This window comes from Clinocottus analis, unplaced genomic scaffold (assembly GCF_023055335.1).
Source record: "Clinocottus analis isolate CAN_PGR_092001 unplaced genomic scaffold, fCliAna1.0.p SCAF_21, whole genome shotgun sequence".
NCBI lineage: Eukaryota > Metazoa > Chordata > Actinopteri > Perciformes > Cottidae > Clinocottus > Clinocottus analis.
Window position 1 is genome coordinate 12,105,974 of NW_027175943.1, and position 17,630 is coordinate 12,123,603.

Sequence of the window (17,630 nt, forward strand, 5' to 3'; positions counted from 1 at the left end):
TGATGATTTTGTTGTGATGTAACCGTGTCCGTTTGAATTCAGTGTCCATGCCACCAGATAGACGGCACATAAGCCCGGCAAGGAGGACGGCCCCGGTCAAGCTTCCTTTAATGACTGCACCAGTTGGTGAGTCCGTTTGATTGGTCTTAACAGACACAAATGTGTATTTCAATGCGTGTGTGTGTGTGTGTGTGTGTGTGTGGCAATAACACCTGCTGCGTGGTGTTTCTTCCAGCAGCTGTAGCTCCCCCTGGTGCCAACAGAGCGAAAGCTCCGCCTTCCTACTCTTATCAACCGGGCCAGCTTTTCTCGGCCCCGCCCAAGGTTGAGGTCTCCACCTCCATCTCCGCTGCAACCGCAAATCAGACATGGAGGATCATGGAGACCCTGAACCTGGGCCCGCAGCCCAAAGCCACTCCGGTGCCCAACTTTACAACCAGCCAGCCAACAGGCTCCGCGAGCACCACGTCCACTGCCAACCAAGAGTACTCAACCGTCAACCTGGCAGACTTTCACCAGTTCTTCCCCGAAATCCCCTCAGCCATGGCCCAGGAGCCGGCCGCTTCCCAAGGAAGCTTGTCCTCCTCGCAGACCGGCATCTCCTTCGCCCTCCCGGGCTCTCAGTTCCATGTGGACGCGCCACTCGCGGACGACGATATCCCAGAGTTCCCGAGCTTTTCCGAAACCCAGACGCAAGGCCTGGACAACCTGAACATGGACGACTTTGAGGACCTCCTGAACCCCGCCCTCATGAACGTAAGCGGAAACGGCGCCTCGATGTTGCCGCAGCCTTCATGTCAACAAGCCGCCCAGGCCAGCTCTTCCACCGCGGCCCAGAACACTTCTGACCCTGCCAGCATCCCAGGAAGCACCTGGATGAATTACCCCAACAGCATCGTCAACCTGCTCCAGAACGAGGGCATGATCGACATTGGCAACCACCGGCCCCCTGTGCTGGATGAGTTTGACGAGTTGATGTCCGCCGACGAGGACCGTCTTATTTCCATCTTTAACAATGGAAGCCAAGCTGGGTTCGTTTCAGGACACCCGACCTAAAGTGTGTCCAAGTGATTTTTTATATAAAAAAAATGTAACGAACATATTTACATCGACCACTTGTATCTGCCATTCAACGTTCAGAACTTAAAGACCTTTTTGTTTTGAACACAAAAAAGGAAACAAGGTGGATCTAATAGTTGCAGAATGTAGCAAAACTGTTCACTATGCCATAGAGATACACCAGCAAAGACTCTTTATGTTGTTCAATTAGTGGGTTTTGCCTGGTCTTTATATACAGTTTCACTGACGAATGATAAGACAGGACTGCCCATATTCAGATTTCATCTCCCTTGTTCAGCATCAATTTCTATAAACAGTCTGAGCAGATGCGTTGGCATTCGCTCAAATGTTTTCCTGTGGAACATGCTACACATGTTTTTGTACCCATCATTTTAGCCACTTTGATCAGTGTTACTGTGATTATCACTTTGAAATGTGTATGTTTGGTCTGCCTTTTTGATTTCAAGCAGTAGATGTTCTCAGCGGTAATTGGGTCTGGAGGTAAGGCTATGCAAATGATGCTATTGTCCTTGTAATTAAATGTCCCGGTGTTTTTACTTTGGAAGGTTTTTCTGAAGGTCCACAATAACTGACAACCTTCACATACAGGTGCCTTTGTTGAGTCTCAACAAAATGTAGTTATGTGTTACAAACCAAATGAAGGTCTACATAGAAATAATTATCAAAGAAGCAACATTTATAAGTACATGCTTATAGCAGTGTAGCTCTTGGAGCTGTATCAGATATTGCTTTTGTGTCTGCTTGATTTCCTCTGGTCTCTTCTGTTTTTCTACATGTATTTTGTGAATGGCTGCAGTTGTTTCAGACCTGTGGGTCAATCTGCTTCACTCTGTAGTAAAGGTTGCTACCAGATTAAATAATGCTGTTTTCTACTGGTATGACGTAAACTGATTATACTTTTCGCCTTTTTTGCTGTAATTAATGACTCATTCTGTCAAAATTCCAAAACACTTTTTTTGACAATAAAAGCCACAACATATTCAGATGGTCTTCAAAAGTAGATTTTATTTGGCAGCTCTGTTACGGTGGTTCCATACAAACCAAAAAGATAAAGCCAAACAAATGACAAATGTAAAAATAAAGAAAAGAGAATATTATCCTCTGTGCATACAAAATCAATGATTTCCTCAGTCACCAGGTAAGATCGTGAACACAAATCTTTTAACTTGTGAAGACAATAACAAAAAAGGAGTGACACTAGTTCAGGTCACTTAGGAAATATTACAGACTGAAATTAGATTACGGTAATTGTTTTGGCAAAAGGAAGAATGAGATTAAAATTAAACCGCTGACAAAACATTTTCAGCCAGTGAGATGTACTGCACAACCCAGCCCACAGGAACAACCAGTGCCTCTTGATTTACCCGTTCTCCAAAACTATCTTGCTCTCGACAGACTTATGTTACTTCAAGATTGGTAACTTTGTTGACAATGCGGGAACGCCGGGGCACACGCTCAAGGTCAAATTTGCTCTCGTAAATGGTTGGACACAGTTTCCAGCGGTTGTTGCGGTAGATTCCCAGGTATGTGTACACGTCCGGCTTGTAGCTGAGGGAGCATTTGAGCCCGGTGGCCCGGATGACGCTGTCCAGTTGTATGACCTCGCTCTCGTCAGTGAAGTTCTGGTTGTAGGCACAAATGACCTGCTTGCCCTCGTTCTTGGGATTATGGGGACTGACTTTAACGTAGGAGATCTTGCCATCCAGGGCTGCTCTGGCCAAGCACTCCCAGGCGTGGTCCAACTTGTAACCAGAGTCCAAGTGCATCAGCCATTTGCCCGTGAGCACCCCGTGGTTCAGGGCCAGCTCCTTTATAGTCTGGAAGGTGACAGGCCGGCCGCAGGCCAAAAATTTCTCCCAGCTCTCCTGGAGACCTGTGACATCCCCAGCGTCAGGGCAGTAGTTCAGGCCTTGCACAGCAATCCACCCCACAGGACTAGCACCGCTTTCCTCATCACCAAACCTGTACACTTGTGAGGGCCCGTTGCTCTCCAGCCAGCCGTCAAACTCGGATTTGGGCGTTTTTCTCGAGTCGAACACAATCCAGGGGTCCATGTCTGCAGCCATGGCCTCAGCAGCATGAGTCTCTGCAGCAAAAGGGGTCTCGACCTCTGCCTCTACAGGGACCCCTTCCTCCTCCATGATGCTCTTAGTGCAGGGCTATTGAATGAGTCCGGGAACGTATCCTGTTGAGAGGAGACAGGGGTTGTGTGTTAAACTGTATGTTCAACTGCATGTTCAAACACGGGCGCAGACGCTAGTTTGCGCTACTTCTTAAGTGAAGACAAAAGTGGAGAGCTGGACTGCTAACATTAGCCTGCCACATTAGCAGCAATTGTTTAACAGCCAGCGCTAACGCTTGTCCATCGCCGATTCTTCCACAATAAATACATGTCGAACCATTTCGTTCGTGTGCACAGTTGACGTGTGGCTAAACACGAAGTTTGCAATTGCTGGGCTTCAGCATAATGCTATCTAGTTAGCTAGAAACGTTAGCTAGCTAGCTAGCCATATCACCAATCGCCCATGTTGTCTTAACAAATTTGCAGGTCAGCTTGCTGTTGAACACACCTAACGTCGTAAAGTGTATATGTCCCATGAGGCAAAATGGTTGCAAACATCGGTCGTCGAGGCTTAAACTTACCTGTGGATACTGGAGTTTCCTTGTACGGTCTTCTTCTTCCGCTCGAGCCGACTGCGGTGATGATGGTTCTCGCCGCCGTTTGACTGTATTGCTCCTCTATTCATGCGTTACGGTGCTGTTAGCGGCGCAATGACTTCTTACTGTGCGCCGAGCCAATGTAATGGTGAATACCGCACCTTGGGAATTAAATGTATTTAATTCATTCAGCACAGAAATAAAGTAGTATATTATATTTGCCAATTACGACAAATTAGAGGTTCATTGCTTTAATCAGCGTTCATGTATGTGATTTAAGGTATAACGTACTACATTTAATTACTGCTCTTAAATGACAATATACCAGATATACTTGTAAATTAAGTCGTGTTTATTTCGTGTAGTTATAAAATGTAACCGTGTTACATTATTAGCTGAAAACAAATGAATAACTTCTGGCCAAAGTTGCTCCAAACTAGACGGCGCTGTGACCCCGCGGAACCCAGCCGATCTACCAGGGAGCGAGTGACGACGTGCTAACGAGTTAGCAGGGTAGCTCTTGCTATCTAGTGTGTGCGCGGTGGAGGTGATTTATGTATGATAGAGAGCAATATTCCAGCGTATATTGCATTTTATTTTAAGCTAGCCGTCTAAGTGATTTAATTATGCCTAGCAAAAAGAAGAAATACAACGCCAGATTCCCTCCGGTGAGTTTAAACGTTGGTCAACCGGTGTTGAGATAGTTAGCAAACTGCATGAAGGAAAGCTAACTTGTCTAGCTAGCTTAACTGGGACTCGGCCTGTTTTGTTGCTTAGAGCGCCCACAAGCCAACTAACAAGCGCAAGCCTTTGCTACTGAAGTGTAAAATGTACTGTTGCTGTTGTACCGACATCGCTGATGTAATTGAGTTGTCCAACTTGCGATGCACACCAGAGTTAGCTGTGGTGCATCTGAGGCGTTCCACGTAAGCTAGCTAGCTAGCGGGTCCACCAATTATTGTTGTTTTTAGCATGCCGAGCTAAGTGAAACCGAATGCTGTAAATCTTGGCTATCTGTTGTTTGTGGGTGCTCATTTGTCCAACGTTTCAGGTGTTCACATTGCAAACACCGTAGAATATTTCAACAACAACGTTTTCAACACGCCATGCCATTTAAGGCGTCTTATGATAGCGACAGTTAGCAAAATGTGTTGTAACTTCACTACATTTTGATATAAAGTTAATTCAGTTAACGAGCGTTAAGTTGTAAAAAAAAAAAAAAAAAAAAAAAATCGTGTCACTGTATACATTGTGATGGATCAATCTGTCTTTAAGTTTTGTTTTTCATTTAAAAAAGTTCGTGTCGCTGTATAAACAGGAATTGGCTCACTCTACAAACCCAACACACTTAACACATCACCTTTTCTCCCTACAGGCACGGATTAAGAAGATTATGCAGACAGATGAAGAAATAGGCAAAGTGGCTGCAGCAGTACCTGTTATTATTTGTATCCTTCCTGAACAAAATCTCTTCTGTGCATGTACTATATTTAGTTTGTCAATGCAATCAAAACCTTTGCTGGTTTAGGTTTCGACAATTTGAAGATGTTCAGCTTTTTCTGAATTTGAAATTCATGTCAACAAAATGTTTGTGTTGTGGATTGTTGTCCAGAGAAAAGAAGACATTTTAAGTCATATTGGACTTTGGGAACTTGTGATGTATGTTATACATTTTACATTTTCTCAACTAACAATCAATTACGTTGAAGAAGGTTTTGGATCGGCACTTGATCAGGCAGTAAATAAACAAATTTCCCCCTGGGGATTAATAAAGTATCTATCTATCTATCTATCTATCTATCTATCTATCTATCTATCTATCTATCTATCTATCAATCTATAAATAATGAGCAGAGACCCCCTCCATTGTAATTTCCTTAATGTGGGATGTCAGCGAGAGCCCTGGAGCTTTTTTTGGAATCATTGCTTACAAAGGCCTGTCAAGTCACCCAGTCTAGGAACGCAAAGACGATGACAACATCGCATCTGTAAGTTTCTTTTTTTGTGTGTCTCGATAAAGAATCTGGTCTCTAGTACAATGTTTTGAAGATGGACTACTTCGATAGTCATCCTCTGCTCGGTTCATTCTGACTCGGGCAGTGAGATGATAATAACAGGAAAATCATATAAAAAGTTGTTTGATTTTGGGCCCATTTTGCCTAAAAAGGTGCTCACTTTTCTTTTGATATGAATACATAGTCCCCATTTATTTTTTGGTCTGTGTGACATTTATACTTTTCAGTCAACTCAGAATGCATTGACGTCTGTGGAGAAAGCAATGTACTGATCTAAAACTGTGTGTCCACAGGAAGCAGTGTATTGAGCTGGAGCAGCAGTTTGATTTCTTGAAAGACCTGGTCGCAACGGTGCCCGACATGCAGGGCGAGGGGGAAGAAAACCACACGGAGGGGGGAGCAGAAAAAGTCCCACGCAGGTCTGTCTGTCTGTCTCTCTCTGTTACCAGCATCGACATGTCTGGTTGTTGCACGTTCGGTTCGCAGAATCGATATTCCAACAGAGGACTCGAGTTCTACACAACTCCGGCAGGAAAACAACCGCTTTCAGAGCAACAGGCGTTTCGGTTTAACGAGTGACCCTGTTAACTGGAGACTTTTCGACGGACGTGTCCATGATTTACCTACGTGCTAGCCACTCACTAACAGCACACAGATCTGGAAGGTCAACTTTGTGGTTGATGTTCTTGCAATAGCTTGCTTGCCTACCTCGTCATTGTTTTACAAATTATTAAAGATTTCTCCAACAACATGGGATTTATCGGTCAAGGCCTTAAAGTGGACTGTGGGAAACTCAAATGTGCAAGCTCCTGTTTCACGTGTATTGATAGACCACGATCAAGCAGCTGAGTGTGACTCAATAATCCTGCTTGGTCGTGTAATTTGTCAATCCATGCAGTCATTTCTGATAAGCGCATGCACCCACACAATTAAGAAATGAATCACTCAGCGGCACTTAACTCCTTGTACGGACACAAGGAGAGTTCTCTTTGCTTTTCCAGGAACAGATGCTACTGTAAGCAGAAATGGACCAAAGCAACACGCCGGTCGTCTTTTACCTCATCACTGGTTTTATTTGTTTCGTGATTGAAAATTAAATGCAAAAAACAACAGTAAAACAAGAGAGGGTCCACTCATTATTGAGGATTGGAGAGAAGAGAAAATAGTATTGACCATCAAATCAAGCACTGCAGCTAAATTGGAGCAGAGAGCAGGCAGATAATTACACATGAATTAACTTCTTTTCACTGCAAAGTGGCGGATTCGATTCAGATTGAATTTAAAGTGCTTGCTCGCTCCTGATATTTAGACCCACAGTCTCCGCGATGGGAGTCATTTCACCAGCAGTATTGACCACATCCGAGCTGTGTCTGTTTATCTGAAAGAAGCACACAACGTTTTGTTCATTTTCTTTTTCTTTTCCGACCCCCAGGGGCAGAAAACCAGGGTCGGGCCGCAAGAACGGAGGAGCTGGCTCCAAAGGGAAGGAAAAGAAGTTGTCTGGCACAGAGTCTGAGCAAGAGGTGTGGTGTATTCACGTGACCTGTACATATCTACAGCTTTCAAGTTCTATTTTCCTTTCCTTTTGGAGGCACATGTATTACATTTTGAAGATAAATGATCTTCACACACGGAATGATCTACGTAATTGAACTCCATGCAGGTTCAGTGATATATGTGTGAGGTCAATAGGCTGACTGGTATGTTTGTTTTGTCGGAAACAGGATGAATCTGAAGACAGCGAGACAGACGAGGATAACATCAGCCAACCTGTGTATCGGCCGCCGACGATTCACAGGTTCCACAGGTACGCAGCCGGACCGCGTGTCTCTCAAGAAGTTCTTTTCCGAATCATTTCATGCTATCGTTATCTGATGAAAGACACAGGTCGAATGATTAAGAATGCAGCTTTCTAGACACCTTCCATACTTATTTTGCATTATAAACAGCTTTCATGTACTCTATAATCTCCTGTTAGTCTGAAATTCTACATGTATATTTTATGGTATTCTTCCTATTTTCGCATGTGTGGGCTATTGAATGGATGGATGTGTACTTTATTAATCACACAATAGACACACTATATAAAATACAAATAACTGTGCAGTGTGTTAAAGAAATTAAATGTAAACAGTGTGCAAAATGTTTTTAAAAAAAATATACATATCGAAATATATAAAATAGGTTTAGGTTTAATTTAAGTGCAAAGTTTAACTGAAAACAGGAAAAAAAAACCACATTGATTTCTGGATGTTTAACTGGGAAGTAGCTCATAAGAGTCATTTTAATTTGATTGCCCCCCTAACAGAGGTATGCTCATGCTGGACGAGTCCTCGCCCCGCAGCTCCGACAGCTCCCCCCAGCAGGAGATGGAAAGCGCGTCCTCGACAGGCAGCACGGCTCCCGCACAGCCCCCGGGCGGCATGGCCTTCGCCCCCCACCCCTCCATGATCAGCGTCGCACCTCCTCCCCCAGCCCCGGAGCCGCACAAAAACGAAGATGACGACGACGACGAAGACTATGACTCTTAGCTCCCTCCTCCTCCTCCTCCTACACCACTCAAACACGCACGTACACTCTTCCGACATTTTTTTCGATTCCTTAAGTTGTTGTCGCGGCGGCGGCGGCTCTCAGCTGAAGAGGGAAAGACTCTTCATCACGCCGAAAGCAAAGAGACGCCGCCCACCGCACGAGACAGAAAACCGGTTGTACATTATGTGTTTTAATTTTCTTTTCGTTTTAACAAAACAAAACAGTTTCATTTTATTGTAGAGGAGTATCCAATGAGGATGTTTTTTAACGAGTCAGTTGTTCTTTTTTGACTATAAAAAAAATTAAAAATTGGCAGTCGTCACTATTTTTGCCGTGAGCCCCCGCAGACAGGATAGGTGTAGTTTCTGTTGCATTGTAGCTTTTTTTTTCTCTTTTTGGCACTTTTTCTTTCATCCTCAGTCCTCCTTAGTATTTACTATGAAGTGGACAAAATGAGTCGCCGAAGTTGGCTTGAAAATAATTCTCTAAGTAATAGTTGAAGTCTTAATATGGCCTTTGATGCTCGTACAAAGGCGATCGATTGGCTCTGATATACTGCTGTTCAGACGTGTACTTCCCGGCTTTGTCGCTCCAATTGTCAAGCTGCAACATAAACAAGGAAGCAGGTGTATTTTTTTACTATCGGTTCGCTAAACCACAGCTTTTTGGAATTGGGTTCTATTTTTAATTCACGTTTTTATCAAGATGACTCTAAACCTCCACGACCGCAGCCAGGAAGTCAAGCATATCAGCCGGTTAATGATTTCCACTTTGTTTGTTTTTCACGCTGTCAGAGTCAAGGTGCTCCGACAGTTGGGATTGGTATTTTTTTTAATATATATATATATATATATATATATATATATATATATATATATATATATATATATATATATATATATATATATATAACCATTAATTTCCCCTGAATTACCCATCAGAAGTATAATGTGACTCTTGGACCATAACTTTGTTTTTAAAGTGGTTTGTCTCCTTTTGTCCTCTCTCATTTCTATTCTGGCCCCCGCCCCCTCCAACTTTTGGGTAAATTTTTCTTTAACATTTTTTTCCTTTTATGGCCACCCCCCTCCTCCCCTTTCTCTTTTTTAGATTGTTTTAAATGTATCCATTGAAAACCGAGACGGGGCTCCCATTTATGTGTCAGTCTCAGTATGAAATGTTTCCGAATAGAAGTTGACACTGTATTGTAAACTTTTAACATTCTTTTTATTTTGTATGGGTAAAATAAAGTTCATATTTCAATTAAAAAAGAAGGAAAAAAAGCAACCCTTGTTTGAGCTGGTTGTGTCCTTATCAGAGATGAAACGCTTTCCACATCAGGCAAATCTGCAACAGTTCTTAGTTCACCACAAGGAAAACCTGTGTTTTCTTTCAAGAGAAATGTTTCAAAGTGCCTTCTTCATTGCTGCACATTTCACCAGCTACACACGCTTTCCTAATGCTGGGTCACCTTGCACTTATTGACTTCTTTACTTTCTGTATTTTGCAATATTAAGAAAAACAACCCAAGTGCAGGTATGTGCATTCGTCGTAGGGTCCGATAAGTACAAGAGACGGTAGGTTTTGTGGAAAGAGTTTTCTCCCAGCACCTTGTTCCGGGCGGAGACCAAGTCGCCGACCCACTTGGTCCCTAAATGTGCGTCCAGACCCTTTCCTCTTCCCCTTTGCTTTCTTTAGTTTTCAAACAGTGAAGGCAGCCAACTCCCCACCACCAATACACACACACTCATACACACCGACCAAGCAACCCTGAGCCGGGGCCGCAATAACAACTGCATCCTTCCTGCACAAGCGTTGACTCAGCGGACTGTGAGGAGGGTGGGGTTAGCTGTGTCTGTGTGTGTGTGTGTATGGGGGTGGGGGGGGGTTGACTTTAGGAGGTTGGTGTCCAAACAAACGGCAGCCATGGGGCATGGAAGGAGGGAGGGTGGTGGGAGCCATCAAAGGGGGAACAGAAGGAAGCACACTGTTTTCACACAGCAAGCCGGAGGGGCCAAAGGTGGCCCTCTGATTCCCAGCCACGCCCATGAAGCCATGGACCAATAATCCGGTGGCTTAGTCCTCACTGAGTCCAGGAATATTGTCCCTTACGTGCCTTATTCAACTATTTCATTAAGTACAAATTACATTGTTTTTTAAAGTGTTGTATTACCACCGAAATCGTAGCACAACCTCTATTTAGAAAATCAAAGAGGTTAGTTAAGTTTGAACAAAATCAGATATCGGCACATACTACCTCCTCGTAACAGCGCACCGTGAACTTTGACCCTTTTGCTCAAAGGATTGTGGGTCAATAGCCAGAAAAGCAAGCTGGCTTGCATACTGCAATCCGGATGTTGTAGAACATCCTGGCATTTTTTGTCAGACTGAATTTAACATACTATGTATTTTTGGACGTGCTATATATTTTTCTGGCATACTAAATAATAAATTAATATGGGTATTGGAATGCACAGAAAAATGATATATGGTAGGCTCCATTGAATCAATCATGAGTCAACACTTGGTCTTATAATTGGGCCTCTCCATGAGTACTGTAGGTTTTGGGATGCGTGGTAACGGCTGCTGTTGTAAATCACATCAGAGGAGGATAAATTTGTATTCTTTTTATAATTATAAACCATATATCATCGCATCCCAGAATGTATTTTAATTTTTCATGAAGAGAATCTGCCGAGTTCATACAACAAGAAGGTGAAACTCAAAGTGAGAGTATCGTCTCCTTGGAATAAAACTTTTAAATGAGCTATTTGACTTCTATCTTAAGTAGAACTGTACAGCAGTAAATCCGACTCCACTTGAGTGAAGTTTCAGTGGCAGTTTTTCCACCTCGCTCGGGTAAGTAGCCCATCAAACTGCACAAAGAACATTAAACCAGCCATATGCCAAAGGCTTTTAAATGTGCTGCTGGAGGATTGGCTTGAAACTGCTTTTGTTGTTCAAAGTTACACCAGACAAAAGAAAATCTTCAACAAATCCCTCCTCACAGAAACCTAACGGCGGCACTTCATTCTCTTTCCTTTGACTACGGGGACCATTTTTTAATGAACCGCTGTCCTTGAGTGTTTGGACTGAATGTCACTTAAGCATAATATCTGAACTGACACTTCACTGTAGCAGATGGGAGGAAATAGCAATCGGTGTAAAGAGCAGGAGAGAAGATGGCGTGGATTTATTTTAAACCAACCATATGGCAGATGAAATATACATGCTTTAATACATGCAGAGTGTATGAAAAAAATAACACGACTACTGAAACATACACACCTATGGAAAACTTGACTGAACGAGAAGTGTTAGATTTTACACTAACAGCATCTTTCAGGAAAAGGTCATATTTAGTCGTCATGGGGTTTACACTTAATTACAGATTAAAGGCCACATTTTGCCCCATATATATATATATATATATATATCCTCCATATATACACACTCAAAAAGTGATTTTTGAGCATATTTGTGTTCTTTTTATTTGTCACCTGTTCCCACCAATAACAAGTCAGCCATAATGAACAAATAGGACGTATCTATTGTCTGTCAAAATAAAAGCCTCGCTAAACTGTGGCCTAGTAGCAGTGTTAGCCACAGGACAATAATTTAAAAAAAAAAGTAATAAATACATGTTAGACAGATGGATTATATATATATATATATATATATATATATATATATATATATATATATATATATATATATATATATATATATATATATATATATAGTAGTTCATATATAATAGTTCAGATATAATAGTTCAGACCTGAGCATCTTGTCCTTTACTACTGAACACACTGATTATGTTGTTCCCTGATGAAATACAACTTCTTTCTTCTGGTACCAGAACAAAAAGAAAACAGATTGATAAACTATATATGTATGTATGTTAACTTGCTGTTGCTCCAGAGTGCCTGTTTTATTGTTCTGATAACATTACTTTAAAATAAAACCACACAATACACTAGATTTGACTTCATTATTGAATTTGGCGCATAATGCAATTATTTGCAGAAAAATCATGTGATTAATCAGTTAAATTTTTGCAACTTTGCCCAGCCCTAGTAAAAACTAATTCAATGAGGGGAAAGTGATCACTAATCACATCTACAAGTTATTAAACTGGAAATTTTTACACCTTGTTTTTGAATACAATACATATATCCTGTTTTTATACGCGTCACTGATTGCTGATCTGCGGCAACTTCCTCCAGTGCCACCAGCGGGTCAAACGTGTACCTCAAAATGTACTGGACGGATTGGGAAGTTATTTTGTCGACATTCATCGTGTCCAGAGGAGAAACCCTTTTGATGTTTACCTACATTTTAGTTTTTTTGTAATCAGGACTTTTCTTTCACAGCTCTTTATCCAATATAACTTTTGACTTTGATTTAGTAACGTAAAAGTCGGGTTACACAAACCGCTCCTACCTTCAGTGAGTGTCCACGCAAGCTAGCGCTGCTGCTAGCTCCCCGCTTTAGCAACTACATATTAGCACGTAGCATGCTTACCTTTAACCTGCAAGCATGGCTGTAGACGCAGTGTTGCAATAGCCACAGTACCGTAATATTTAGAATGCCAGAAAAGGATTTAGTACGTCCTAATATGTACTAAATATATGTACTAAATATGTACTCGTGAGTGCGGTTGAATTTTGCAGTCTGCATAGCCAGCATGCTTTTCTGGTTACTTTGACCCACCAATGTCAAGACTCAAGACGTTTTTGCTGTCATATGCACAGATAACAGTTATTCTATACAAAATAAAATATAACAAATAAAACTAAATATAAAAGATATAAAGGCACAAAAATATGATAATAATATTGCTTTGATAAATATGATTATAGTCTTGCTTTGATAAATATGATAATAGTATTGCTCATTGTATCTTTATACAATATGCATTGCTACAGCTTAGCATAAAGACTGCAACCAGGGGGAACCAGCAAACTCAGCATTTAAGAAAATGTATGTCCAACTGAGAAAAATGTCCTTTAAAGAATGTTTGGATACTCAAGAAAAAACAAATCGCTTGATCAGACTTGATTTAAAAAAAAACATACAATTTATTTCTGACAGACAATCCACTTGTAAAGAATGAATAATGTAATTTTATACAAATTGATTGTGTTGTAAAGAAAGTTTTAATGATAAAAGACAAACGTGGTTGTGTATATTTTACTTTATGGACGCCGCCAGGTGATCACACTCCTTCGAACAGAGAGAGAAACCCACAAAAGTAGAGAGAGGAAAAGGCGAAAGCGTCCCAGTACACGCATGAAAGCAGAGTCATTGAGGCTTTCAGAAAAAGTGTGTTGGGGTGACGCGACCTTGAGGAGGCAGGACGCATGCAGCAGAGATGTAGCTGAAGTCACAAGAGGAGACAGGGCTGCGACCCCGACTCAAAAAAAAGGAAGGTCTTCAGTTCATCGTGATTGGCTGTGGAGGCCACAGGATGCTCGCTGTCGCCCTCTCGCTGCAGCTCAACGTCACTGATGGAGCTTTGCTGCCAGTTTGGGCCTTTCAGCGCCTGAGAGAAGAGGACGGTGGAGTAGACTCAGGGGTCAGCGGCGTCGGTTGAGCTCTTCTTAGAGGTTCTGGTGTTTCGAGGCGTCTCGGAGGAAGAACATGTCTGAAGATCGCTCCGACAGCTGAGGTCCAGATCTGAGTCGATGTTCTGCAGCTCGCGTACACCGAGCAGGACGACTTTAGAGTATTTGATTTCAGTTTTCAACGGGAAAAAGTTTACATTTTTAAATTGGTTAAAGTAAGTATAAAGTTTTCTATTTTAACATTAACACATCGTCTCCTTCTATGTTGATGAAGTTGTTAAAAAATACTTTTCCCTAATTTTAAAAACTTATGCACACAAATGCCTTAAACACAACACATTATATACTTTTACTGAGACAGTGAAATAAATTTTAAAACTAAATAACCTACTTTTATACAGTAAAATGTGGCACGATAGTGCACTCATGGTGTTTGAGTATTATTTAGTCTGAAACTTCGCTTTAACTCAAAAAAGTTAAAAATCAGTTCTGCTTTTCATAATTTGTATTGCAATGAAAAGCAAAGTCATGCAAACATTACCAAAAATCTACATGGGCGATGTAATATAAGTGAATTATTTACTAATTGCAGAGTTGGTGACCTTTCTTTAATAATGTATGTATGGATAATACATGATAATAATAGTGATAATACATGACATCCTTGTACCCAATTATCTAAGTATAAAGATACAGAGATTTCATCATAAATCAGCACTAAATAAAGTAGGGATATTTAATCGTTGTGTGAGCTCCTGTTTTTTTTTTCCCTCGTGAAAACTTTTATTGACAATTTCATCAAAACATTTAAACGTTCGCGTTGTTCCGACTTTTATTCTGACAGTCCCAACCGGATGCGTCGCAGTGTGCTGCGTGTCGCTTCACCGGGGCCTGTCATCTGACTCTTTTCCTGTTGGGAGAGAGAGAACAAAATAAGTTTTGAAACCCCACCCTCTCTGCTGACTGAGAGCAGACGAAGAAGTGGTTCGAGGTCCGGACGAGTGCGTGCCGACCGAGGAAGAGGAAGAGGAATATTACAACAAGTACCGATGGAGTTGTGGCGCTGTTTGGACACCGACCGCTCCACCGGGACCGCCGAGCGGGACGAGGCCACGCGCTGAACTTCCACTGAGGGGAACTAACGGGATTTAGTTTGTACTGCGTGTTTCTCTCTCTCTCTCTCTCTGGAAAAGTGAAGCGGCTTCGGACCGTCTCTTCCTGTCGCGGGTCCCCTACGTGTTTATGTCGCGATAAAGCCCAGCTCGTGATAACACCCGTCAGTATGGACACTCTCGCTCGCAGGGATGCGGGATTTCCTGCGGGAGCGCCGCACAGTTGCGGCCAGTCGCGGTTATTGGACATTTGTGTTTGCTAATGCGAAGTGGTTAGCCCTGGAACTTGTCGTAAAAACACTGGTTGGCTGGACTGAATGCTCCTTTTCCTGCTATTCTTCTCCGCTTCGCAGCGCTTCCTGCTTGTGGTGGCCACTGCACTTAATGGCTAAAAATACATAAGAAAACCCAAATGGACAGCTGAACAGTAGTGGGAACACTCCAAAAGTACTTTACAACACACTTTGGATAGTTTAATTTCTCTCTCTACACTTGAGTCATTCCACTCAACAGGTGGCAGTTTTGAATGAGGGGAAGAGGAGAGCTCATTTTCGCATAATGAGGCGATTCAGGAGCCTTTTAAATACAGGCCGGTGACCGGGAATGTGCTCGCAGCATGTTGGACAAACCACACATCCCTTGAACCGAGAGAAACTGTGACAGGAGACAGTGCTGCCTTTCTAAACTCGGAAGCACCCGCCACTATCGCACAGAATCAATTCCTCAACTGATCCGGTGTTTTCTGAAGTTGGTTGGGGGCTGGGGGGCTTTGCGTGTGATGTCAAGACGGAAGAGAGACTCTCACCATTCAGTCGTCTCCTCGTCCTCCTCTGTAGCCCGCTTGTTGGTCAAGCTTTTGAACACATTTCACTGGTCCCTAATGAACCAACAAGAAAGACAGGAAAGGGAGCGAGGCGCAATAAAGTACTCCTTTGTACTTTATTTTCAAACCCTTGGGGTGCAGAATCAGATCCAGTGTAGACATCTGCTTGAGGCTCCATGGAGCCACTGAAGAACATATTCAGCCGTGGCCCTTTGTCCAACTGGAAGAATTTGGATCAATCACAAAAAGGTAACTTCACCAACCCCGTGTGGACGGCCTTATTCGACTACGAGGCGTCCTGTAAAGATGAGCTCACCTTGCGTAAAGGTGACCTGGTGGAAGTCCTGTCTCTGGACTCTGAGATATCGGGGGACGACGGCTGGTGGGCGGGGAAGGTCAACAACAAGGTGGGCATCTTCCCGTCCAACTACGGCTCCTTCAAGCCCAACGGGTACGGGAAGCTCCCGGGCGCCGACGTGGTCGGCGAGCTCGGCCCGGCCGTGGTCAGCCAGTTCGAGCCCGACGTGCTGGACTTCCGGGAGCTGAGCCTGGAGGAGGTCATCGGGGTCGGGGGCTTCGGAAAGGTGTATCGTGGTACATGGAGGGGCAAGCTGGTGGCCGTGAAGGCCGCCCGCCAAGACCCGGACGAGGACATCAGCGTGACGGCGCAGAACGTCCGGCAGGAGGCGCGTCTGTTCGCCATGCTCACTCACCCCAACATCATCGCCCTGAAAGGCGTCTGCCTGCAGGAGCCTAACCTGTGCCTCATCATGGAGTACGCCTCGGGCGGGCCGTTGAGCCGGGCGCTGGCGGGGCGCCGCATTCCCCCGCACGTCCTGGTCAACTGGGCCGTGCAGATAGCCCGAGGGATGTTGTACCTGCACAGCGAGGCCATCGTCCCCGTCATCCATCGGGATCTCAAGTCCAACAACAGTAAGTCCTTCGACCCCAGCGGTGCTGGTCGGTCATCAATCAAACCCGGTCCCATTCTGTCAGTGTTAGATTGATGACAGCGGCGGGTTCAGGCGTATTTACTGGGCCTGCTGGGTGGCAACATGCCCCGTGGCAGTGATTGAACATGGTGTACTGCGTGTACAGCTACCGAAGGCCTCTCTGTGTTCACAAGGCCACGTCTAGAACAAAGGCAACCTTTTTAACTCCCTCCACATACTGTGCTCCAGTAGAATTATTAACTCAAACACCCCGTTAGTCCGGGAAATTGGATTATCTCTCCACTTTTGATCCTGTGCCATAATTGGTGCAGTCCAAGTCATTGTCTCGCTGAAATACATCTCCAGTTCAAGATCATGACATACAAAAGTAAGATTAATACTCAAACAAAACATATGTTTTTTTGGACGCTAGCTCAGTCATGTGACTCTCCAAAATGTAGGCCAGGGCTACAGATATGCAGTTCTGTGTTGTCACAAGGCACAAAATGCAGCACTTTGCTATGAAAGGTCAGTTCAGGAATTCAGGAGGTGGCTCTCCGTCTCGGCACTGTCACAGCTCACACGTTGGACTTTGACGCCGTCCAGGGGGGGGTGGGCACCCGGGAAGGGTCTTGCATCATGGTTTTTTGGGCCCGACACGTAGGCATTGAACCTTGTCATTAAAGCTAAACGGCATAGACATGTATCGCTGATGAGGCTTTGTGAACCCCCTCCTCCTTTGAAGCAGAACAAAGGCCTTTCTCAGCTCTTAAACGGCACATTTGGCCAACCCAAACACACCGAGCCACCTGAATGTTTCAGCAGCCTCCCCTCTGTTATTATCATTCTTGTGATGCACTGTATAATCTCTCCCTCCCTTTCCCGACATATCTGTTGCGGTCCAAAAT

The 17,630-nt window shown here is 43.5% G+C and overlaps 4 protein-coding genes across 5 annotated transcripts in view; 3 read left to right on the top strand and 1 right to left on the bottom strand.

Moving 5' to 3' along the window:
- The window catches only part of rela (v-rel avian reticuloendotheliosis viral oncogene homolog A), a 10,643-nt gene extending 8,544 nt beyond the window's left edge, over window positions 1-2,099 (top strand). Inside the window, exons 10-11 of one of the 2 annotated variants that reach the window (XM_068587511.1) lie at window positions 43-126; window positions 239-2,099. In XM_068587511.1, coding sequence (XP_068443612.1) covers window positions 43-126; window positions 239-1,056 — 902 coding nt within the window. In that variant the 3' untranslated portion in view covers window positions 1,057-2,099. Of the gene's footprint in view, window positions 1-42; window positions 127-235 lie in introns of both variants that reach the window. The other variant, XM_068587510.1, reaches the window with a different exon arrangement.
- Window positions 2,066-3,880, bottom strand: cunh11orf68 (chromosome unknown C11orf68 homolog). Its single transcript, XM_068587512.1, has 2 exons — window positions 3,724-3,880; window positions 2,066-3,265 (listed from the first exon to the last, which is right to left on the bottom strand). Exon 2 carries the CDS (start codon window positions 3,219-3,221, stop codon window positions 2,478-2,480), a length of 744 nt encoding a protein of 247 aa, XP_068443613.1. The 5' UTR covers window positions 3,222-3,265; window positions 3,724-3,880; the 3' UTR covers window positions 2,066-2,477.
- A 354-nt stretch (window positions 3,881-4,234) lies between these two features.
- drap1 (DR1-associated protein 1 (negative cofactor 2 alpha)) lies at window positions 4,235-9,103 on the top strand. Its single transcript, XM_068587513.1, has 7 exons — window positions 4,235-4,406; window positions 5,114-5,186; window positions 5,633-5,726; window positions 6,047-6,172; window positions 7,186-7,276; window positions 7,478-7,560; window positions 8,062-9,103. Exons 1-7 carry the CDS (start codon window positions 4,365-4,367, stop codon window positions 8,282-8,284), a joined length of 732 nt encoding a protein of 243 aa, XP_068443614.1. The 5' UTR covers window positions 4,235-4,364; the 3' UTR covers window positions 8,285-9,103.
- Window positions 9,104-14,855: 5,752 nt separating this feature from the next.
- The window catches only part of LOC137792124 (mitogen-activated protein kinase kinase kinase 11), a 40,628-nt gene continuing 37,853 nt past the window's right edge, over window positions 14,856-17,630 (top strand). Inside the window, exon 1 of the mRNA XM_068587605.1 lies at window positions 14,856-16,723. Within this exon, the coding sequence (XP_068443706.1) occupies window positions 15,967-16,723 (757 nt within the window). The 5' untranslated portion in view covers window positions 14,856-15,966. The remainder of the gene's footprint in view (window positions 16,724-17,630) is intronic.

Bases quoted from the DNA above. Each gene is read 5' to 3' on its own strand.
- cunh11orf68 (XM_068587512.1), bottom strand. From the start codon at position 3,221: ATGGAGGAGGAAGGGGTCCCTGTAGAGGCAGAGGTCGAGACCCCTTTT.
- drap1 (XM_068587513.1), top strand. From the start codon at position 4,365: ATGCCTAGCAAAAAGAAGAAATACAACGCCAGATTCCCTCCG. The intron at 4,407-5,113 runs GTGAGTTTAAAC...TTCTCCCTACAG, and splicing joins ACAACGCCAGATTCCCTCCG to GCACGGATTAAGAAGATTAT. The intron at 7,561-8,061 runs GTACGCAGCCGG...CCCCCCTAACAG, and splicing joins ACGATTCACAGGTTCCACAG to AGGTATGCTCATGCTGGACG.